This window comes from Chlorocebus sabaeus, chromosome 25 (genome assembly GCF_047675955.1).
Source record: "Chlorocebus sabaeus isolate Y175 chromosome 25, mChlSab1.0.hap1, whole genome shotgun sequence".
Lineage (NCBI taxonomy): Eukaryota > Metazoa > Chordata > Mammalia > Primates > Cercopithecidae > Chlorocebus > Chlorocebus sabaeus.
In genome coordinates this window covers 13,711,493-13,736,558 of record NC_132928.1, presented here as the reverse complement: position 1 = coordinate 13,736,558, position 25,066 = coordinate 13,711,493, and the positions used below count along the sequence as shown (strand labels likewise).

The window sequence follows — 25,066 nt, the reverse complement described above, 5'->3', positions numbered from 1 at the left end:
TTTAGATGTTTTATAGCAACTTTAATCTTGGTCACGGAGAACTGAAAACTATCCAAACTGTGCACAAACTATAGAACTTTCATATAATGTAAACTTACTCAGCAACAAAAACTGACAACTACTAGTATGTATACAACTACTAGTATGTATACAATAAGATGGACAAATCTTAAATGCATTATGCTAAGTAAAAGAAGCCCTTTGAATGGCTACATATTATACGACCCATTTACATGACAATATGGAAAAGGCAGAATTATATAGACCAAAACATGGTAGTGTTTGCTTAGTTTTAGGAAGGGTAGAAGAGGGGTTAGCAATAAAGGAGCCCGACATAATGATGCTGTTTTATATCTTGATTGTGGTAGTGTCTGTTCTTCCTGGCAGCTTTTTGGATGTGCTTTTTAAACATGATACTCTGCAATTTCCTGATAATATCCCTTTATATGTAATCATATTTTAGTCATATTGTTGATATTTGGGGAATCTTTTGATCTGCACAACAGTACATTGGTTCTGGGATATTTTCTTGTCTTTTTTTAAATTTTCTCCCTCTTTTCCTTTGATTCTCTTTCGAAGCTCTTATTATTCAAATATTAGACTTCCTAGATGCTTTCTATTATTTTTTTCTTTCTCTCTCTCTCTCTCTCTCTTTTAAATCTTTGTGTTTCATTGCACTTTCAAAGACATTCCCTTGAACTTTCTTCGAAAGTTTCAATTCAGCTTTTCACTCTTTTAATTTCCATGAGGTTTTATCCACTTTTTTTTTTTTAAATATGCTCCTTCCGTTTTATGGTTAGAGAATCTTCTTTTATCTGTCTGAGGTTATAATTTTTTTTCCTCACCTGCAATGTCTCTGAATCTGTTGTATCATGTCTTTTGTTTATTTTGGTCCCCTTTTTATCTTTAAGAGCGTTGCACCAAAAAAAAAAGAAAAGAAAAGAAAGGCTGACTAAAAGCTTTATAGGTAGGTGACCCTTGTTGATTGGCATACTTCCCTATCGCGTGACCAGGGAGCAAGTTGTTTTCACTGTTAGGGATCCCTATATGCTATTGTCTGGAGGTATTTTATTTGGATTATTCATTTTTTTCTAGAAAAGAATGTTCAGTTTCCTATCTGGAGGTGTTTATGACTTGGCTACTTGCTCCTGAGGACAGAACTGGGAAAATTAGCCAAAAATTGCACTATTCAGGTTGTGGTCTCACTTTATCACTGTTTTCACTTCTGCATCTCATCTCAGCTCCCCTGTGCCTAGTAGCCCTCAGTTTCTCCAGAGAATAAATGTCTAATTTCCTAGTCGGTGGACTCTGTCATGTGAAGGAAGAGAAATAGACCCCTGGATGCACAGCAAAGAGGCAAGAGACCTGGGATTCCAAACACTTCTTTGTTAACAGTTGTGTCTTGCTCTACGATTTCATCTTTAAACCTTACCCTCCCTCCTCCTCTTTACATCCTTAAAACTTCTAAGTGCCCAGCCTCTCCAGTTCTCTGTGGAAAAAACAGTTTGTTTCCTGTCATTACTCTCTTTCGTCAACCAATATTTTGGTTGTAAATTTCTCCACTGTATTAAATCGTTTGCCTACAAAAATCGTTTTGCTTACAAAATCATGTTGCAATCTCTTTTCTGTTGTTGTCTCCTCTCTCACTTTCCTTGTTCTTGTTGTATAACACTCTCTTTAATGTTTCTGCCATCAATTTAATGTATTTGGATACAAGCAGCTTTTAATAGCAACTAAAAATATTTGTCTGTTATTACGTGTAATAATCTTCTTAAAGGAAAAAAAAATCCTAGAGACACAGTCACATTTGTTCCATTTCTTATAAAGCTTAGGTATTATTTTTAGTTATAAATAAATATGTATCATGAGGCATATTCTGTTATGTCATTCACACGGGCTTGAGTCATGGGGATGCCAGTAGACAAGAATTTGAAAACATCCACCCACCTAACTATAATTCTTTCTTGAGCTTTTCAAGACTGAACTCAAATGTCACATCTTCCATGATGCCTTCACTGACAATTCTGGGTAAAGTTTGCTATTTTTCCGTTTATGTTCTTCTTGCACATCATAAACCTCATATTATAGCGTTTTTCACATTGTTCTATAAACATTTATTTAGGGGAGTATCTTCCACAGTGTACTGGAACTTCGCAAATTTAGAATCATGTCTTATGCTATTTTGTATTACTTTTGCCTTCTGTATTATTGTGGCCACAGATGTGTTTGCTAAAAGAATAAAGGTCTCTAATGCCCACTTATGTGACTATTTCCTCCCCGCATAGTAGACAATACTGTGAATAGGTTGGGAGATATCTGCTGGGGGGATTATAAACTAATTAGTATGTCAAAAATTAGATCATTATCTGTCATGTGTTTGAGAGAAGATATACTCAAGGAGACAAGATATGATTATTGCCAAGAACAGCTAACAGTTCGGTTAGTTGGGTATTTCTAATTGTTTTAACCATCGGTTGCCAAAACCAGTGCTAATTTTTTTTAACCGATTTAAGATCTGGAAATTTCAACATGCCATAGAGGAATTCTTCAGAATTGAAACATTAATAATAGACTGATTATTTCAGTGTGTGTGTGTGTGTGTGTGTGTGTGTGTGTTGTTGTATGTATAGGTGAGGGTGATTCATTTGGCTTAAGCAAGAAGTATAATGTGAAAGCACTAAGATTTCTTTTCCCAGCCTCAAGTTGATACAAACAGATGAACAATTTACCATCTTATTTTCAGCTTTGGAAACAACACCAAATATTATTATTATTGTTGTTACTAATTATGAATTATAAAGAGACTTGCTTTCAAACTATGGTCATTTCTCAGCAACAAAAGAATAAAGAAAAATAAAGTGATTCTACAAAGAAGCTGACAAAATTGATAATGGTTATCTAAACATTATCTGCCCTATTAATTTTACAGATTTCTATCTTTAGGGCACTCTGATGTATATAAATCAGTTTTTTTTTTTAACCAAAAAGATTAAGTTAGAAGGTAGTCATTACAATTAAGTGTGTATTATGCTTTGCAAAAGGATTCACTAAAGGACACATTCAAATAAGGAGACATGTATTTCCAGTATTTTTTTTACAGCTTACTAAATAAAAAATCTGAGGCTGGGCAATCAGGGAAATTAAAGATTAAATGTCATTGGATGTCCAGTGAAGATTAACATCTGTGAAATAATATCAAAAATTTGATTTACACACATAGTTGTAAGAACCCATTAAATGAGATTGTCATGGCTGAGAGGATACCTTTGATTTTTATTTTCATTTCTTCTGATCAGAGTTCCTTAGATTAACTGACACAAAATTTTTTACCTTGAAGTGATGCCACGAATTGTGGGTGTTGGTATATCACTTGGAGTATCTTCCACAGTGGTGATTTGCGTTCCATTGCTTTTCACGCAGGCATATATTGTGCAGACTTCAACCTGCAAACATTAGTTTAGAAAAAAATAAATGCAACCATTTTTGAAATACATACTAACAATAGTCTGAATCCCACCTTCCCTCGTTTCACATGAATCTCTTATAGTTCTCTATAACATCTTCAGGTTTAATCAATATTCATTTTTAATGTTAACTGACTCCAAAGGAATGAGCTCAGAGGAGGGTACAGAATTGGGATCAAGACAATTGATTTAGTGATGGGAATGGTGATGTTTACTCTCTGGTTTCAACTATTCAGAAAGAGAAAGATACATTAATCTACTCAGAGCATAGTCAAGGAATGGAAGATGCCCAAGTGACAGTTTGCAAACATAATAGGTTATCACTGCTTACTGTTCTCTAAATCTATAACTAAGTAGTGTAATGATGATATCTTCTGGAAGTCTTGACACTGTAAAACAAATAGCCTAAATGCTAATGTCTAGTGGAAGAAAAATGAGGCCTAGAGAAGCCTTCCAATATGGCTGAGGTATTTTATATCCATTTATTCCAGATGCAATTGTATTTTTACCTTAATCACAGCAGAAAATCATCATGCATCCCTTTAATTCTGCCACCTAATCTGAATAAAAACTGAGGAGAGTGGAATAACTGAAGATTAGAAATGGGGTTCATTAAGCATTAGTAACACAAAAGGAACGCATTAACCAAGAGGGAAGAGAGAGAAATGAATATACAAAAGATTGGGAACATCTACAAATCAATATTATTTTGCTCTCAATTAAAGGATAAACCTAAGAGGAACTGTACTTTTTACAGTGCTAATTTACTTTGAGTATCTAATACATAAATGGAGAAGGCAAGCTAGGTGCTGATGAATCTTAAACACTAATTCTGAGCTTCTATGTGAAGCAGTTATCTGATTGTTCCTTTGATGGTTGAGGAAAGGCAAATGGGATTCTTGTATTTAGTAGATATGCTATTTTATTAATAGTGTACCTAAATGTTAGTTAAGGCATATGTTCATAATGCTGTATGAGTTGTGTTACTTATTGATGCCATATTGTCTTTTGAGGTATTAATAGTGGATATTTAAAAACTATCAACGGCGTATATTCTAAGCATTTCCAATTAAATCTGAAATAAAGGCAGATGAACTTAAAATATAATGCTGTAATATAATTAATGAAAATGAACTTTATACATATTGGAAAAAATTGATTCTATGATACATAATGAAGTAACTCAGAATCAATTCAGCTGAATCTATTACGTATCTAATATGTGCCAAATATTATAATGGAAATAAGCGCAAATAATTGTATTGATTCCTCATAACTCCATTTAAACAAATTTGCAGAGAAGAAAGGGAATATGGTCAAGCTGATAAGATTTGGGATATCTGAGTTGGTCTCCACTGTACCCTATTGGCTTCTCATCTAAATGTTAACATAACTTTAAGCTCTAAACTACTTAGGTATATTCAAATGTTTCTCCAGAAAATATTTCTTTTGATTCATTGGTCAAAGGAAAATGCCCAATGGCTACTGGTAGTAGCCAGATGATTATATACGTTTTAACCTCAAATGTTAGAGAAATGTGCCAATATTTTTTAATTTTTACTAATGTTAACATTCCAAGTCTCCATTTTGGGACCTATTTATAGTGCTATAACTATATTGTATAACACGTGAATGAAACACAAATATAAAGGTTACTATATTTATATTAAAAAGAGAAAAAACTGAATAAAAATGAAATGATTATTTATTTGTAAAAGGGACATATAAAGGGATTATTCTAAAAGTAGATACTTAGCTGGGTGAAGTGGCTCACACCTGTAATCCCAGCACTTTGGAAAGCTGAGGCAGGTGGATCACCTGAGGTCAGGAGTTTGAGACCAGCCTGGTCAACATGGTGAAACCCTGTCTCTACTAAAAATACACACAAAAAATAACCTGGTGTGGTGGTGGGCACCTGGAATCCCAGGTACTTGGGAGGCTGAGGCATGAGAATTGCTTGATTCCATGAGGCAGAGGTTGCAGTGAGCTGAGATCATGCCAATGCATTCCAACCTGGGTGACTGTCTCAGAAAAAAGAGTGAGACTGTCTCAGAAAAAAAAAAAGTAGATACTTGGGTGTGTTATGTGCTTTAAAATCAATAGCTATTTTACAGATGGGCTTAGCATAGAGAGCCTAAATTCTAAAGTATTAGGCATTCCAATTAAATGCTTATTTTAAATGAAACCAAATCACCTTTGACATCATAATGAAAATCACTGAAATTGGATGTTCAAATTTTCAGAAATTCAATAGCTATATCAAGTACAGTATTCTTGGACTGCAAAAAGCTTCACAAAAAATATAGTAATTAGGAATAACAATAGCTTAGTCACTAAAAACAAAATTCTATTATTGGATTCTACTTTGGTCTTTTGCATCTTCATCTATTTCCACTCTCTTCAGGCTACCAGAAGAGGAAGCTTTATACTTACTGGTTTGAGTTATTTATACCTGACTCAAACCAGTAGTGGTATAAATAAAGCCTTCCCCATAAAATAGGCCTTAAACACTTTTAAACGTTAACTCTTAATCCAGAGTTAGAGAGCTGAGCTACACATGCATGCACAGCACACAGTGTTCTCACTTCTAGGTTGTATTTCAAGCCTTGATAAAGCAAATGAATAAGGTGTCTTTTGAAAAATGAGCTTTCTCGAACAGGGGTCAAAAGAAGACAATACAGCAAATCCTCCATCACCTTCCTGTGTTAGCCTTTTTTATATAGCTATATTTCTAATTTATTTGGAGCTTGATTTCTATTTTATAATTTGGCCTATGGCCTACCTGCATACATGGACTCACCATAAGAATCATGAACATAAACATCAGTCCACATATTCCATGCTAAGACAACTCAGGTAGGTTATGGGAATCATGGTGTGCAATGAAAACAAACCACTGCTTAAGAAAATCAGAGAGGACACAAACAAATGGAAAAACATTCAACGCCCATGGATAGGAAGAATAAATGTCATGAAAAGGGCCATATTGCCCAAAGTAATTAATAGATTCAGTGGCATTCCCATGAAACTTCACGAAATTGGAAAAAACTACTTTAAAGTTCATATGGAACTTTACATTGACATTCTTCACGAAATTGGAAAAAACTACTTTAAAGTTCATATGGAACCAAAAAAGAGCCTGTATAGCCACAACAATCATAAGTAAAAAGAACAAGTCTGGAGGCATCACACTACCTGACTTTAGACTATACTACAAGGCTACAGTAACCAAAACAACATGGTACCAGTACAAAAACAGACAAATGGACCAAGGGAAGAGAAAAGAGACCTCAGAAAGAAGACTGTGCATCTACCACTATCTGATCTTCGACAAAACTGACAAAAACAAGCAGTGGGAAAAGGATTCCCTATTTAATAAATGGTACTGGAAAAACTGGCTAGCCATATGCAGAAAATTGAAACTGGACACCTTCCTTACATCTTATACAGAAAGTAACTCAAGATGGATTAAAGACTTAAATGTAAAGCCCAAAACTATAAAAACCCTAGAAGAAAACTTAGGCAATACCATTCAGGACATAGACACAGGCAAATATTTCATGACAAAAATGTCAAAAACAATTATGATAAAAGCAAAAATTGACAAATAGAATCTAATTAAACTAGAGAGCTTCTGCACAGCAAAATAAACTATCATGAGAGTGAACAGGCAACCTACAGAATGGGAGAAAATTTTTGCAATCTATACATCTGACAAAGGTTTAATATCTAGAATCTATAAGAAACTTAAACAAATTTGCAAGAAAAAAAACCCCATTTAAAAAAGTAGGCAAAGGACATGAACAGACACTTCTCCAAAGAAGAATTTATGTGGCCAAGAAGCATACAAAAAAGAGCTCAACATCACTGATGATTAGAGAAATGCACAGCAAAACCACAATGAGATACCATTTCATGCCAGTCAGAATGGTGATTATTAAAAACTCAAGAAACAACAGATGCTGGTGAAGCTGTGGAGAAATAGAAAGACTTTTACACTGTTGGTGGGAATGTAAATTAGTTCAACTATTGTGAAAGACAGTGTGGTGAGTTCTCAAAGACCTAGGGCCAGAAATACCATTAGACCCAGCCATCCCATTACTGAGTATATACCCAAAGAAATATAAATCATTCTATTATAAAGATACATGCATGCATATGTTCACTGCAGCACTATTCACAATAGCAATGACATGGAATCAACCCAAATGCCCATCAATTATAGACTGGATAAAGAAAATGTGGTACATGTACACCATGGAATACCATGCAGCCATAAAAAGGAATGAGATCATGTCCTTTGCCGGGACATGGATGGAGCTGGAAGCCATTATCCTCAGCAAACTAACACAGGAACAGAAAAGCAAACATCACATGTCCTCACTTACAAGTAGGAGCTATACACCGAGAACACAAGGACACAGGGAGGGGAACACCACACACTGGGGCCTGTTGTGGGGGCATCAGGGGAGGGAGAACATCACAATAAATAGCTAATAATGCATGTGGAACTTAATATCTGGTAGATGGGTTGATAGGTGCAGCAAACCGCCATGGCATATGTTTACCTATGTAACAAATCTACAAGTCCTGAACGTGTATCTCGGAACTTAAAATAAAATACATTTAAACAAAAAAAAAGAAAAATAATTAATGTACCTTTCTTCTTTATTCGAAGATATTTTTATTTGGTTTTCTTAGGAAGCTAGGTCTATGAGTCACAGTAGGGGAGACTGAAGTGTTGGTTGTAGCCAGATGATTATGTATGTCTTAACCTCAAATGTCAGGAAAAGGAGATGGAAACCTGAATGAGGTAGTACTACTAAATAGATAGAACCAATAAAAAGTTTCTGTGCTTAGTATCTTCTGAAAATTATCTTATGAAGCTCTTAAGAATTTTAGAAGTAGCATAGTTCATTAAAAAATTTAGTAAATTGCAAGCTTTCTCTAAACGTGGGGTTTCTGAAATACTCTGATTTTTTTTTTTCCATCACTCATTTGCACATTTAGCCTTGCTATCTTTTATGTCTTGGTACTCCAGCAAGATTTCCAATTCCGTGAAGATAAGTTCCTTGTTTTATATGCCTTAGTATTCCCTATACTTTTTCTACCTTTAAGGCCAGTAGCCCCTGAAGAAGCCTATGAATTTAACTTCAAGTGATCAGTGCACTTTCTAAAATTGTGTGTTAAATTTTGTCATAGAAGTGCATAAATATTTTTCTAAGGCAGAGTACACTGACTTCATAAGATTCTTAAAGAAGTCCAACGGCAAAAATTTTAACCACAATTACTCTCACATATGCGGAGAACATTGAACAGTTTTTGAGTGATGAATAAATATATTTATTTCATCTTCAGATAAAACCTTTTAATATTTTTTGTCTGCTATATTTTTTATTTATGTCTTCCTGCTGCATTCAGAATCACATAATGCTAGAGGTGGCTAGAATGTTTTAAGTCATCTAGTCCATTGCCCTTACAAAAGAGGAATTTGAAACCAAGTGAAGTTTCATAACTTCTCTGGAGATATTAAATTAGTAAATAGGAAAAATGGGAAGAGAAAAAAAAATCTCCACATTTATAAACTGATTCTGATTTTGATTTCAGTAAAAGATCCAGGGAAAAGGTAAACTGCTCAGCAAGATTTATTTAGAATACATGATTAGCTTCATTTTGCCAGTGAGAATTTCATCACCATCCTCATCACCATCGTTTTCTGTATTATCATTATCTTCTCTCCAGAGACTCACATATTTGCCTACAGCACACAGATTTAATTCTGATCAATTTCCCTTCTCTCTTTTCCCTTCCCCACCAAAGAAATAATTAATAACCAAGACAGAAGATATCCACTTGAAGACATAGCCTGGCACATTTTATTTAACATATCCATAAGCCTAACCATCAAAAAGCAATATTCTAACCTGAATGTCATAGACAGTGAAGGGAGACAGGTCTCTCAGAATAAACGACCCAGGCATATTCATTCCAGTCTTGTAGAGCTTATTATTTACATAGATAGAATACTCAGTGACAACACCATTTGGGTTTGAAGGAGATGTCCAGATGACACGTACAGCTGTACTGTTGATGATGACAACCTCTGGAGGAAGCATGCCCTGAGGCTCTAGAATTAAAGGAAGAAACTGAATAAACTCCAGCTGTCTCTGAAAAAGCACATGTTAAGCTAAATGCAGATTAGTATTTAGGTTTAGCAAAGGGTTCGTTGCTTATCTGCTTTTCGCTGATGAAGTTATCACAGTCTGTAGTCCTCTGTAAATTGGCTTATTATACTCTCAGTTAGAAACCATAAGAATTGGTGGTAAAATGCTTTATACCACCAGCATAGTGCTAATCTTCAATACTATGTGACCAGTGGGATATGATGATAAATTATTCACCCATCTGCACCACTAACACATATCTTTTTTTTGTCTTTTTTCCGTGCCTTCACTCTATACCTTCAAGGTGCAGGGGAGGGAGGGAAGGAAATAAAATTTGCTCCTTAAGCAAAAAATAAAACTCAAATACAATGAGGCTGGTGGAACGTGAAAAATAATTTCGTGTTACTAGCTTGTAACTCAAGCAATATGAAGTAATAATGCAATATTGTCATTATGTAAATGATTTTGAATGTTGATTATCATAGGTAATGATGAAATCTAACATAAGAAAAAAATCTTGCTTAGCGTTAAATTACATAATTATTCAAGCATGTCAGAAATAACTATGCAAAGACCTATTTTTATCATAAGAACCCATCTTAACTAGTTGAAGAATTGTCCTTGTGATCTACCCTATTTTATAAACAAAAGGTGCCGACCTTTGGCACCACAAAGGGAAATGGGTTCCACACTTAAAGAGCTCTGCTAATGACCTGGAACACTTGCTTGGGAGGTAATGATATTATAATGTTTATAATGAGACTTTATAAAGCCAAAAAGATTAGAAAGACCATTCCAAACACATTTCAGATTCACAAGTTGCTTCCCTTGCTTCCTCCCCCTTGCTAACTGGCTTAGAAATGAGTCATAGGCAATTTTTCTCAGAGGCTGAACTTCCACCTACCATTTCTGGTGACTCAGGGAGGGCTCTCACTGCGTTTGGCTGTCGTTTTGAAAAACATACTGCTTCTGAGGGCAAATCTTAAAAAAAAATGTTTCTAAATGTCACCATTTATTGATGTGAACTCAGCTCTAAAATAAGTATACACTGAAAAGAACAGGAACAAACTGGGCTGATATCTCATTATTAGAGCTTGTGCTTCTGTCTCAATGGGACTGCTTATTGATCTCCTACTGACGACAGTGAGCACTTAAGCATTTCAGCCCCCACCGGCCTCCCTCCTACACCGGAAATTTTATAATGGAGGGATGACTGATCTCAACCCCAGCAAGAATCAATCAATTTCACTCGCATCTCTGAAGCAAATATCCTTTAGAATCTGGACTCACCCCCATCGCAAGTGGTTGCATGAAGTCCTGCACTGTTGATGCTGTGGACTCCATTGAAGACAGAGATAAAGATCCAATACTCTGTGTTTGGCTTTAGGTGGCCAATGACATGAGAGTTTACATCTGGCAAGATTTTTAGAGAGTCGTTTGAGGTAGCAGAACTCCAAACAAGTGTATAATATTCAACTTCACCTTGTAGGTCTTGAATAGCTGTCAACAATAAATGCAGGACACAGTCAATGTAGCTGAGGGTTTCAGGGGAAAAAAAAAATTCTATCATTAGCTTTCTAGAATGAGAAAAAAAGAAGCTTAGAGAGCCTTGTTTTGGAAATGTTAAAAAAGCTTATGGGATCTCCTTTTTGGTGGTGCTAGTGGTGAGAGTTTTTACTTTATTTATTTAGTTTTGAGACAGTCTCGCTCTGTCACCCAGGTTGGAGTGCAGTGGTGCAATCTTGGCTCATGGCAGCCTTGACGTCTTGGGCTCAAATGATCCTCCTGCTTCAGCCTTCCAAGTAGCTGGGATTACAGACTCAGGCCATTACACTAGTTAATTTTTATCAGTTTTTTTGTAGACACAGGGTCTTGCTATGCTTCCCAGGCTGGTCTCAAACTTCTGGCCTCAAGTGATTCTCCCACTTCAGCCTCCCAAAGTGTTGGTATTACAGGTATGAACAACCGCACCTGGACAGTTTTTGTTTTTTAATAATTTGCATTTTTGCCCAATCCCATAATTAATTGCAGTCTTATATAGGAATATGAGTCTTATAAAAAATCTCATTAACTTTTTAATTTCCTTTAAATATTTTAATTTTGCAACTTATAATTATTCAATGAATCATCAGAACTTTGATATAACACTTACGAAAGGGAACTAAGACGAAAACAAAAGTATACAATACGTGGAACAACTTCCGCTCATAAGTAACATAATCCTAGAGAGAAGACTAGGCTAATACAAATAAAGGCATTTCCTGACACAGATCCTACACACAATTTTTTAACTTGCTAACAACATTTGCTAAATGATACCTAGAAGGATGCTTAGATAGATATCCTTTATGTACACTGTCAATGTAACAGGGCTACATAGCATGCTCCCCTTAAGGACTGGCTCAGGATAATACTTAAATTTTTATCAGGGCTCTCATCCTTCTCTTCTAGTCCAATGTGTTTCTGTAATGTAGACAAGCCTTTAAAAGATACCCAAATCAATCACTAACTGTCTTGCAAATATAACTCATCAATTCTTCAACGCTTATCCTTTCAAAGACCAGTCTATTATTTTATCTCCTCTTTCTCCCAGTGTATCCATTCTTTTCCTTAGGCTCTGCTTCTCATTATCTGCCCACAACAATTCTTTAACAAGAGAACATGAAAACAGCTATATTTTCTTAGGTAGGAAGTTATATGTTGCTCTACTTACATCAATATTATTTTCAGAGGTTTTTAAACAGAAATAATTACCCTCGTTTGTTAGGATGGGGGTGGAGTGTTGGTTTACCAGCCTTCTGAAATTTCATGTGAAATTATGCATCAAAAATTACTCAGGCCGGGCACAGTGGCTCACACTTGTAATCCTAGCACTTTACGAGGCTGAGACAGGCAGATCACTTGAGCTCAGGAGTTTGAGACCAGCCTGGGAAACATGGCAATACCCCATCTCTCCGTGAAATACAAAAACTAACCAGGCGTGATGGCACACACCTGTAGTCCCAGCTACTCAGGAAGCTGAGGCAGTAGGATGGTTTGAGCTCAGGAGGCAGAGGTTGTGGTGAGCTGAGATTGCGCCACTGTACTCCAGGCTGGACAACATAATGAGACCATGTCTCAGAAAAAAAAAAAGAAAGAAAAGAAAAAAGTTAAACAGCATTAGTCAGCATTAGTCCAAGAATGGGGAGGAAAAAGTGGCATTTCTCCTTATATATATTCATTTATATGTGAGATCCCAGTATATGGCCATATAAAGTGATACAGCTTTGAGAATAGTATGTTTCTTTAAAGGACCTGTTTACATTAAAGTCTTGGTGATTTTGCTTAAAAACTGAATACTAGGTTTTTCTTTTTGTTTTTCCTAAATACACTACTGCTTTCACTTTAGCTCTAGAACTAGTTAAAAGGGTTTGATGTGCCAGTGTAGTTGGAAGAGTTTGTACTAGAAGACCTTTAGCAATTAATTTGGAAAATTCTGGGTTTTGCAATGTTTCTTTCCTCTGATGTCACAAAAATGTAAGCACATGCAATAATGAGGTCATTATTGATCACTGGCAGGAACTGACTATTAAAATCCCTTAAAATTTTCCTGAATGATAATGTTCATCAAGTACAGCAAAGCCATGGGTATAGTGAGTGCAAATGTTTCTTCTGTTACTATCATCATTTTCTACTGGCTCACAGCATTATTTATTACTCATTAATTTGTGGCTGCTATGGTATAATGCAAAGTGTACTAGATTTGTAGTTTATGTTGAATTTTAGTTTGTTAAGTGAGCAGGCTGATTATAAAGTCAAGCCCTAAAGATACAATATTAATGAAATGCTTTCAAACTTTACTTACATATATAAATTAATTTCACTTGAGTTATTAAATTTGTCTGTTATCTGCACTATCCAGTTCCAATTAATATACCTTTGTAGATACATTAAATACATTTCCACTAGCACAAGTTCAAGACAAGCAAAGATCATATGTCAATGTCTGGATGAGACCCCATTAAATGTCCCTTCTTAGCCATGCACCATATGTCAACCCCTTTAAAACAGAACAGAACCTAGAACAACAGGAAAAGATGGTGATTCCATTCCATTGTTTATGTCTTACTGCATGCTATGGAGGCTGTTGAGATCAGAAACAGGCAGCATTTCTGGAAAACAAGTACCAGATTTCTGGCCTATTCTCCCTCTTTCCACCATTTGCTTCAACACTTGTTTCTCCACTCATATGGATGTTACACTTGGGAATCCAAAACATAGAAAAATGTAGAAACACATATAATTTTATACATATTCCTGGATATTACATGAGAAGTTCTGGGAGCAGTACATGCATAAGAGCATCTTTTTCATTGCTCAAATAAGGTCTTTAAACTTCGATGCACTCTTCCTAAGTCAGTGAACCATCTAAGAAAAAGAAGATACATCCTCAGTTCAATAGACCAGCACAAAATTAAAGGCTGATGACCTTGATTTTACCTCTGAGAGAGGAAGGCTATTAACATGGAAACAGCTGGAATGAAGAGGCAAGTAAATTTCACCCTCCCTATCTATTGACAAAAGCTGGACCTGAATGTATCTCTCCTTTTTTAAACAGAAAAACATAAGTTATAAGGCTTCTTCCTACCATAAGACAAGGGAAACCTTGTCTAGAACCTTCCAAGGCAGAAGTTTTGTGTACATTACTTCTATGAGAATGGTATGGAGGTTTTATAAAACATTTGCATGGTGTACCAAAAATGAAAAGGGACACGACTTTATGAAAAAGAAGTCTCTATGAAGTAGGTTTGTGGAATCATAAAAAGAGACCCACAAAGACAGAGATGTAAAGGGGTCTGCCTTAAATAGGAAAGGAAAGCAATGAAACATATAAAGCAATGGCAGAATTGAAACGTACATTGAAAGCAGAAATAAGCAGAGTTAAAAATGCACAATATCAAAGAATTAACAGGAAAATGACCAGGAAATCAGTGAAAGTCAAAATTATAGACATTGAGAACAGAAAAAATCTAATTACCTTAAAAATAAATGTAATAAATAATTATGGCTATGAAATGCCCCATTAAACCTTACCCAAAATGACTAATGTCTACAAACTGAATAGACTAATATAGTTTTCTCCAAGATAATCATAATATATCCAAACATACACATATCATGGAATATTGTAATATTTTAAAGGTAAACCAAAAATTATGAACATTTATAAAGGACGAAAAAATCAGATAAGTTTCAGACTTCTCATGTGGAATGTCAAATGTTGAAAGACAATGGAACAATTTCAACAAGTTTTGATGAGAAATAGTTTAATCCAAGAATTTTATACACATTTAAATGGTTACTTATGTGTAAAAACAACAGACATACTTTCTTAGGCAAAAGTTAGGAGAATGTGTAAAGATGAGAGAAATACTTTCTTATATCACCAAACATTTAGAGAACATAAAACTAATTAATTGTTTTTTTTAAGTTTCATGACAAAACTATCCAATAATCTTCTTCAGAAGACAGAAAGATTAATCAAGATCCAGAACTCAAGGCTGGGAAAGTTTAAGAATTGCTGATAAGTACTGAAGCTATTTAGAGAAAATAGTTGTGTAAAAAAATTATATCATAACAACAACAATAATAAACTGAACACTGAAAACAGCAGATGAGAAAGGCAAGAAAAGTAACAGTAAACTTCTTTGTTATACATAAAATAGAATGGCATGAAAAAATAAAGACGTTGCTAACGATATCATCAATACCATTTAAACTTTAAAATATAGTACAGAAGATAAAAGCTATCTTCTGTAACCTGAAGGCAAAGATTTCTAGAACTCCCCAATACCAACGTTTTTCTCTTCTTGTCAAATAATTGGACTACATTTTCTGGGCCCCATGCATCTGGACTGAGATATGAAGGAGCAATTGGCCATCTCTGATGGTCTAGTTTTCCCATCTAAGGTAGGACTCTAAGGCCCTGGGGAATGGTGGATTCACTAGATGGAAAAAGCCTGTCTTTAACCGACACATAGGAGTTTAAAAAGGGCAACACAGTAATAGTGGGGGACTTCAATACTCCACTGACAGTACTAGAGAGGTCATCAAGACAAAAGGTCCACAAAGAAACAAATGGACTTAAACTATACCCTAGAACAAATAGACTTAACAAATATTCATAAAACATTCTACCCCAAAACTGCAGAATATACATTCTATTCATCAGCACATGGAACATTCTCCAAGATAGTCTGTATGATAAGCCACAAATCAAGTCTCAACAAATTTAAGAAAATTAAAATTGTATCAAGTCCTCTTTCAGACCACAGTGGAATAAAATTGTGGATCAATTCCAATAAGAACCCTCAAAATGATGCAAATACATGGAAATTAAATAATCTGCTCCTGAATGATCATTGAGTCAACAATGAAATCAAGATGAAAATTAAAAATTCTTTGAACTGAATGATAATAATGAAACAACCTGTCAAAACTTCTTGGATACAACAAAAGCAGTGTTAAGAGGAAAGTTCATAGCCTTAAATGCCTATATCAAAAATCTGAAAGAGCACAAATATACAATCTAAGGTCACACCTCAAGGAACTAGAGAAACAAGAACAAATCAAATCCAAGCCCAGCAGAAGAAAAGAAATAACCCAGATCAAAGCAGAACTAAATGCAATTTAAACATGCAAACACAACAATACAAAAGATAAATGAAATAAAGACCTGGTTCTTGGAAAATACAAATACAATTGATAGACCATTTAGGAAGATTAACCAAGAAAAGAAGAGAGAAGATCCAAATAAGCTCAATTAGAAACAAAACAGGAGATATTTCAACTGATACCACAGAAATACAAAAGATCATTCAAGGCTACTTAAACACCTTTATGCAAATAAACTAGAAAACCTAGAGGAAATAGATAAAATCCTGGAAATATAAAACTCTCCTAGATTAAACCAGGAAGTAAGAGAAACTCTGAACAGACCAATAACAAGCAATGAGAGTGAAATGGTAATGAAAAAGTTACCAAAAAAAAAAAAAAGTCCTGTAACAGACAGATTAACAGCTGAATTATATCAGACATTCAAAGAAGAATTGGTACCAATCATATTGACACTATTTCAAAAGATATAGAAAGAAGAAATACTCCTTACATCATTCTATGAAGCCAATATCATCCTAATACCAAAAACAGGAAAGGACATGACAAAAAAAGAAAACTACACATCAATATCCCTGATGAACATAGATGCAGAAATCCTTAACAAAACACTAGCTAACCAAATCCAACAGCAATTATCAAAAAGACAATTCAGCATGATCAAGTAGGTTTCATACCAGGGATGCAGGGATGGTTTAACATATGCAAGTCAATAAATGTGATACAACACATAAACAGAATTAAAAACAGAAATCACACGATCATCTCAACTGATGCAGAGAAAGCCTTTGATAAAATCCAGCATCCCCTTATAATTAAAACCCTCAGCAAAATCAGCATAGAAAGGGCATAATTTAATGTAATGAAAGCCATCTATGACAAAACCACAGCTAACATTATACTGAATGGGGAAAGGTTGAAAGCTGTATTAGTCTATTCTCATTCTGCTGATAAAGACATACCCAAGATTGGGCAATTTACAAAAGAAAGAGGTTTAACGGACTCACGCAGTTCCACATTGCTGGGGAGGCCCCAAAATCATAGTAGAAGGTGAAAGGCACATCTCACATGGTGGCAGACAAGAGGGAAACTCCCCATTATAAAACCTCTGATCCCATCATACTTATTCACTGTCACAAGAATAGCATGGAAAAGACCCACCCCTATGATTCCATTATCTCCTGCTGGGTCTCCCCCACAACACATGGGAATTCTGCGAGCTACAATTCAAGATGAGATTTAGGTGGGGACACAACCAAACCATATTATCCTGCCCTGGTCCCTCCCATATCTCATGTCTTTACATTTCAAAGCCAATCATGCCTTTTCAACAGTCTCCCACAGTCTTAACTCATTTCAGCATTAACTAAAAAGTTCACAGTCCAAAGTCTCATCGAAGACAAGGCAAGTCCCTGCCACCTATGAGCCTGTAAAATCAAAAGCAAGTTAGTTACTTCCTAGAAACATGGGGTTACAGGCATTGGGTAAATACACCTGTTCCAAATGGAGAAATGGGGCCGGGCGCGGTGGCTCACGCCTGTAATCCCAGCACTTTGGGAGGCCGAGATGGGCGGATCACGAGGTCAGGAGATCGAGACCATCCTGACTAACACGGTGAAACCCCGTCTCTACTAAAAATACAAAAATTAGCCGGGCGCGGTGGCGGGCGTCTGTAGTCCCAGCCACACGGGAGGCTGAGGCAGGAGAATGGCGTGAACCCGGGAGGCGGAGCTTGCAGTGAGTGGAGACTGCGCCACCGCACTCCAGCCTGGGCGACAGAGCGAGACTCCGTCTCAAAAAAAAAAAAAAAAACAAAAAAAAACAAATGGAGAAATGGGCCAAAACAAAATGGCTACAGGCCCCATGCAAGTCCAAAATCAAGCAGAGTAGTCAAATATTAAAGCTCCAAAATGATCTCTCTTGATTCCATGTCTCACATCCAGCTCATGCTGATGCAAGAGGTGGGTTCCCATGGTCTTGGGCAGCTCTGCCCCTGTGACTTTGCAGGGTACAGCCTCCCTCCTGGCTGCTTTCACAGGATAGCATTGTCTGTGCCTTTCCAGGTGCACAGTGCATGCTGTTAGTGGATCTACTATTCTAGGGTTTAGAGGACAGTGGCCCTCTTCTCACAGCAGCACTGGGCAGTGCCCCAGTGGGGACTGTGTGTGGAGGCACCCACCCCACATTTCCTCTCTGCACAGCCCCCGCAGAGGTTTTCTATGAATGCCTGCCCCTGCAGCAAACTTCTGTCTGGATATCCAGGTGTTTCCATACATCCTCTGAAATCTAGGTGGAGGTTCCCAAACCTCAATTCCTGACTTTTGGGCACTGGTAGGCTCAACACCATGTGGAAGCTGCCAAGTCTTGGGGGTTGCACCCTTTGAAGCCATAGCCCAAGCTCTACACTGGCCCCTTTCAGCCATGGCTGGAGCCACTGGGACACAGGGCCCAAGTCCCTAGGCTGCACACAGCATGGGAACCCCGGGCCTGGCCCACAGTACCACTTTTTCCTCCTAGGCCTCTGGGCCTGTGATGGTTGCAGCTGTCATGAAGACCTCTGACATGCCCTGGAGACATTTTCCCCACTGTCTTGGGGATTAGTGTCTCATTATTTATGTAAATTATGTAAATTTCTGCAGTTGGCTTAAATTTCTTTTCAGAAAGTGGGATTTTCTTTGCTATCACATTGTCAGGCTGCAAATTTTCCAAACGTTTGTGTTCTGCTTCATTTATAAAACTGAATGCCTTTAACAGCACCCAAGTCACCTCTTGAACACTTTGCTGCTCAGAAATTTCTTCTATCAGATATCCTAAATCATCTCTCTCAAGTTCAACAGTCCACAAATCTCTAGTGCAGGGTCACAATGCTGCCAGTCTCTTTGCTAAAACATAACAAGAGTCACCTTTGTTCCAGTTCCCAACAAATTCCTCATCTCAGTGAGACCACCTCAGATTGAATTTCATTGTCCATATCATTATTAGCATTTTGGTCAAAGCCATTCAACAAGTTTTTAGGGAGTTCCAAACTTTCCCACATTTTCCTGTCTTTTTCTCAGTCCTCCAAACTGTTCCAACCTCTACCTGTTACCCAATTCCAAAGTTGTTTTCACATTTTTGGGTATCTTTTCAGCAGTGCCGCATTCTACTGGTACCAACTTACTGTATTAGTCTGTTCTTATGCTGCTGATAAAGACATACTGGAGATTGGGCAATTTACAAAAGAAAGGTTTAATGGACTCATAGTTCCACATGGCTGGAGAGGCCTCATACTCATGGTAGAAAGTAAAAGACACATCTCACATGGCAGTGGACAAGAAGAGAGTCATACAGGGAAACTTCCTTTTATGAAACCATCAGATCTTGTTAGACTTATTCACTATCATGAGAATAGCATAGGAAAGACCCACCCATGATTCACTTAGCTCCCACCAGGTCCCTCCCACATGTGGGCATTATGGGAGCTACAATTCAGGATGAGAGTTGGGTACGGATACAGCCAAACCATATCAAAAGCATTCCCCCTGAGAACTGGAACAAGACAAAGATGCCTACTTTCACCACTTCTATTCAACACAGTGAAGCAGAATCATTGGGGTAAACATCCAACATTCGTTGTCTCATGCCATGGAAAGCAGATGCAGACACATAGTGAGTTTAAGAGTGGAGGTTCAATAGGCAAAAGAAAGAGAAAAAGAGAATAGCTTTCTCTCCTGCAGAGAGAGAAGGGCTCTCAAGTGGGTCTTCCAGTCCACAGCAAAGTGCATGGAGCTTTATAGGCTTGCTTGAGGAGGCAGTGCCTGATTTACATAGGGTCTAAAGATCGGTTGGACAAGGTGTGCCATTTATACAGTGCGCAAATAACCTGGCCACCCCATCCTAATCTTTTATTACGCAGTTGTGTTCCCTACCTGGCCAGTGCCATGTTGTCTATTCCTTACTGTACATGTGGTTGACAAAGAAAAGGGCAGATGGAGCCACTATGTTCAACATGCCTAGCCCCCAGGTAGCCTTTTTCTATTGGTGCAGCTGCTGGCATTCACCCATGCAAGCTTCCAGCTTGCTTATCTATGTCTGCAGCTCAACTTATCAGGTTGCTTTTTTTTAAAAAAGAAATAATTTAGGGGCTGCTTTTCATTAAAAGGAAAACCTAACTGAGGACTCTCTTACCCTCACTATCTGCCTAAATAATTTCTATTTAACTCCTATATCAATAGTACTGTAAGTCCTAACCAAAGCAATCAGACAAGAGAAAGAAATAAAGGGCATCCAAATCAGTAAAAAGAACTCAAACTGTTGCTGTTTTCTGATGATATGATTGTGTACCTGGAAAACCCTAAAGAGTCATCCAAAAAGCTCCTAAAACTGTTAAATAAATTCAGCAAAGTTTCAGGATACAAAATCAATGTTCACAAATCAGTAGCACTGCTATACAGAAAGAGCTACCAAGCTGAGAATCAAATCAATAACTTAACTTCTTTTACAATAGCTGCAAAAATAAAAAGTAAAATACTTAGGAACCCACCTAACCAAGGAGGTAAAAGACCTCTACAAGAAAAACTATAAAACACTGCTGAAAGAAACCATAGATGACACAAATGGAAACACAACCCATATGCATGGATGGGTAGAATCAATATTGTGAAAATGATCACACTGCTAAAAGCAATCTGCAATTTCAACACAATTCCCATCAAAATGTCACCATCATTCTTCACAGAACTAGAAAAAAAATCCTAAAATTCATATGTAACCAAAAAAAGAGCCCACATAGCCAAAGTAAGATTAAGTTAAAAGGACAAATCTGGAGGCATCACATTACCTGACTTCAAACTATGCTATAAGGCCATAGTCACCAAAACGGTGTGGTACTGGTATAAAATTAGGCATATAGACCAATGAAACAGAATAGAGCACCCAGAAATAAAGCCAAATATTTACAGCCAAGTGATCTTTGACAAAGCAAACAAAAACATAAAGTGGGTAAAGGACACCCTATTCAACAAATGGTGCTGGCATAATTTGCAAGCCACATGTAGGAGAATGAAACTGGATCCTCATCTCTCACCTAATGCAAAAATCAACTCAAAGTGGAAAAAGGCTTAAATCTAAAAGCTGAAACCATAAAAATTCTAGAAGATAACAGTGGAAAAAACCTTCTAGACATAGGTTTAGGCAAAGACTTTATGACAAAGAACCCAAAAGCATATGCAACAAAAACAAAGATAAATAGATGGAATTTAATTAAACTAAAAGGCTTCAGTACAGCAAAAGAAATAACCAGCAGAGTACATAGGCAACCCAGAGTGAAAGAAAATCTTAAAAATCTATACTTCTGACAAAGGACTAATATTCAGAATCCACAAGCAACTCAAGCATCTGAGCAAGGAAAAAACAAACAATCCCATCAAAAAGTGGGCTAAAGACATGAATAGACAATTCTCAAAAGAAGAATGGCCAACAAACATGCAAATGGCCAACAAACATATGGAAAAATACTCAACATCACTAATGATCAGGGAAACACATATCAAAACCACAATGTGATACCACCTTACTCCTGCAAGAATGGCCATAATCAAAAAATCAGAAAATAATAGACCTTGGCATAGATGTGATGCAAAAGAAACACTTTTACAGTGTTGGTGGGAATGTAAACTAGTACAACCACTATGGAAAATAGTGTGGAGATTTCTTAAATAACTAAAAGTAGATTTACCATTTGATTCATCAATCCTACTCCTGGGTATCTACTAAGAGGAAAATAAGTCGTTAAATGAAAAGACTCTTACACATGCATGTGTATAGCAGCACAATTCACAATTGCAAAAACATGGAACCAGCCTAAATGCCCATCAATCAGTGAGTGGATAAAGAAAATTTGGTATGTATGTGTATACATGTGTATGTGTGTGTGTGCATATGTGTGTGTGTATATATATATACATAAATATATATATATATATATGCACCATGGAATACTACTATATATGTATATATATGAATAGCTAGCTAGCTAGATAGATAGATATGTGCCATGGAATACTACTCAGCCATACAAAGGAACAAAATAATGGTATTTGCAGAAACTTGGATGGAACTGGAGACCATTATTCTAAATGAAGTAACTTAGGAATGAAAAACCAAACATCATATGTTCTCACTCATAAGTGAGAGCTAAGCTATGAGGATGCAAAGGCATAAGAATGATACAGTGGATTTTGGGCACTCGAGGGAAAAGGGTGGAAGTGGGGTGATGAATAAAAGACTATCCATTGGGTACAGTGTACACTGCTTGGGTGATGGGTGCACCAGAATCTCAGAAATCACCACTAAAGAACTTATTCACATACAAATAAATAAATAAATAAATAAATAAATAAATAAATAAATAAAAAGTAATAAAGAAGAGATACAGCTATAGCTTAGATTTTGGGTTTTGGTTTCTGGGTGAATCCCATTAAATAAGATAGAAAACATGGAATTATGGGAGGATATTTTGAAACTTGTTTCATTTGAGACTTCTTGAATTTGAAGTGTGTCAACAGAAGAGGTTCATAAATTGGAAAAGGAGAGCTTCATTTTTCATAAAGGGCTGCAGCCTGCAGAATGGACATTCTGACAGCCTGGGAAGCATATGGCAGCCTTGAGCCAGAAGCCGGAAACAGATACTTCAAGGGAGGAGCAAAGGGAACAAGAATTTATGCTGAGTGGAGTGACTGAATATATTGAACATTGAATATGTATATTCAATAAGCCCCAGGAGGAGTCATTAGTATTTATGAAAGGAGAAACATACACATGTGCAATTGAGTTTCACATCCCCTGGTGGGTCCTACGTACAAAAATTGCAGCATTAGCACGATCTGAGGGTGCAGTTTTCAGCCCTCTGACATCAAGCAGTGAAGAAGAGGACATGAAAACTCTTACTGCACATTCTCCATAGACTGATCCATGACAACTCTGTGGCCAGAGGTCTCTTATCAGCTAGTAGAAGAAGGGCAGCATCAGATGGTTGCTTGAAATCAGTGATGGAATCTTTTGAAAGGGCTGGTTTCTGTTTAGTGCTTAGGGAAGTAAGCCTAATGGCGTATAATAAGGGAGGGGTGTCTGACTTCCCATCCCATTGTAGCCAAGAACTCAGTTTTCAAGGTTGCTCTGGGGTCCCCTTGGCCAAGTGGGGATCCACTCAGATGGTTGGTGGGGCTTAGGATTTTGTTATCTCTCAAGTGTTTCTGTGGCAGCTAGGTGAACTTAAAAATTAAAATGTGAATGTTTGAGTTAGAGTTATATAATATGAAGTTAAGGCTTGTACTCGCTTGCATTTGATGCAATAGAAAAGAATGGGGATTTCCTGTGAGATTATGCTAAATATGTGTATATTGGGATATATTTTCTCAGATATTCTAATCCTGTTATGTATAACACGTATTTTGTGTGGACCACATAAATTTATCTGAGTAGGTATTGCCTTACCTGGAGGAATATCAAGTTAATCTCTGATATAGTTAGGTCCCGTGTTCCCACCCAAATCTCATCTTGAATTGTAATCCCCATAATCTGCACGTGTCAAGGGCAGGTCCTGGTGGGAGGTGACTGGATCATAGGGGTGTTTTCCACCACACTGTTCTCATGATAGTGAGTTCTCACAAGATCTGATGGTTTTGTAAGTGTTTGACAGTTCCTCCTATGGGTGCCTTCTCTCTCTCACCTATCTCGCCTGTCTCTTCTTCCCCTTCTGCCACGATCGTAAGTTTCCTGAGGACTTCCCAGCCAGGCAGAACTGTAATTAAACCTTTTTTCTTTATAAATTATTCAGTCTCATGTATTTCCATATAGCAATGTGAGAACAAACTATTACAATCTCACTGAGCTGAAAGCTATTAGATGTTATTTTTAGTTGCAGTCTCCAATGCTTGGTCAGAAATTTGACTTAGATGGAGCAAATTCTCAAATGTAGAACAGGTTCCTCTCCTTTATAATGAATTCCCAAATAATTTTAACAGTAGTTAGATATGTAGTAGTCTGCTCAGGTTGCCTTAAGAAAATACTACAGGCTGGGTGGCTTGAACAACAGAAACTTACTTCTCACAATCTGGAGGCTAGAGGTTTGTGATCAAGGTGCCAGCAAATTTGGTTTCCACTGAGGGCTCTTTCCCTGGCTTCTGGAGAGCTACTTTCTAGCTGCTGAGTTTTCTCATGGCCTTTCCTCTGTGATCAGAGAAAGGGAGAGAAGAGGCTGGGGGAGAGACAGAAAGAAAGAGCAAGCGAGCCTGTGTGCTAACTTCTGAAATCAAGGTCCCATTCTTATCATCTCATTTAACCTTAATTACAGTTGACCTTTGAACAACACAACAACACAGGTGTGAACTGCTTGGGTCCATTTATAAGGGGACTTTTTCAACCAAACAAGAATTGAAAATATAGTATTCTCAGCCGGCACAGTGGCTCTCACCTGTAATTCCAGCACTTTGGGAGGCTGAGGCGGGCGGATCACGTAGTCAGGAGATTCAGACCAGCCTGGCTAACATGGTGAAACCCAGTCACTACTAAAAATACAAAAAAGTAGCGGGGTGTAGTGGCACGTGCCTGTACTCCCAGCTACTTGGGAGGCTGAGGCAGGAGAATTGCTTGAACCCAGGAGGCAGAGGTTACAGTGAGCCAAGATCAGACCACTGCACTCCAGCCTGGGTGACAGAGTGAGACTCGGTCTCCAAAAATAATAATAATAATAATAATAATAATAATAATAATAATATTCTCCCATGCAAAACCCGTGTAGAGGGC

The 25,066-nt window shown here is 37.0% G+C and overlaps 1 protein-coding gene across 1 annotated transcript in view; it reads right to left on the bottom strand.

Moving 5' to 3' along the window:
- Positions 1 to 25,066, bottom strand: part of USH2A (usherin) — a 785,943-nt gene that overhangs the window by 206,041 nt on the left and 554,836 nt on the right. Inside the window, exons 44-46 of the mRNA XM_007988447.3 lie at positions 10,919 to 11,128; positions 9,389 to 9,591; positions 3,331 to 3,443 (exon numbers count right to left, since the gene is read on the bottom strand). Of these exons, the coding sequence (XP_007986638.3) occupies positions 3,331 to 3,443; positions 9,389 to 9,591; positions 10,919 to 11,128 (526 nt within the window). The remainder of the gene's footprint in view (positions 1 to 3,330; positions 3,444 to 9,388; positions 9,592 to 10,918; positions 11,129 to 25,066) is intronic.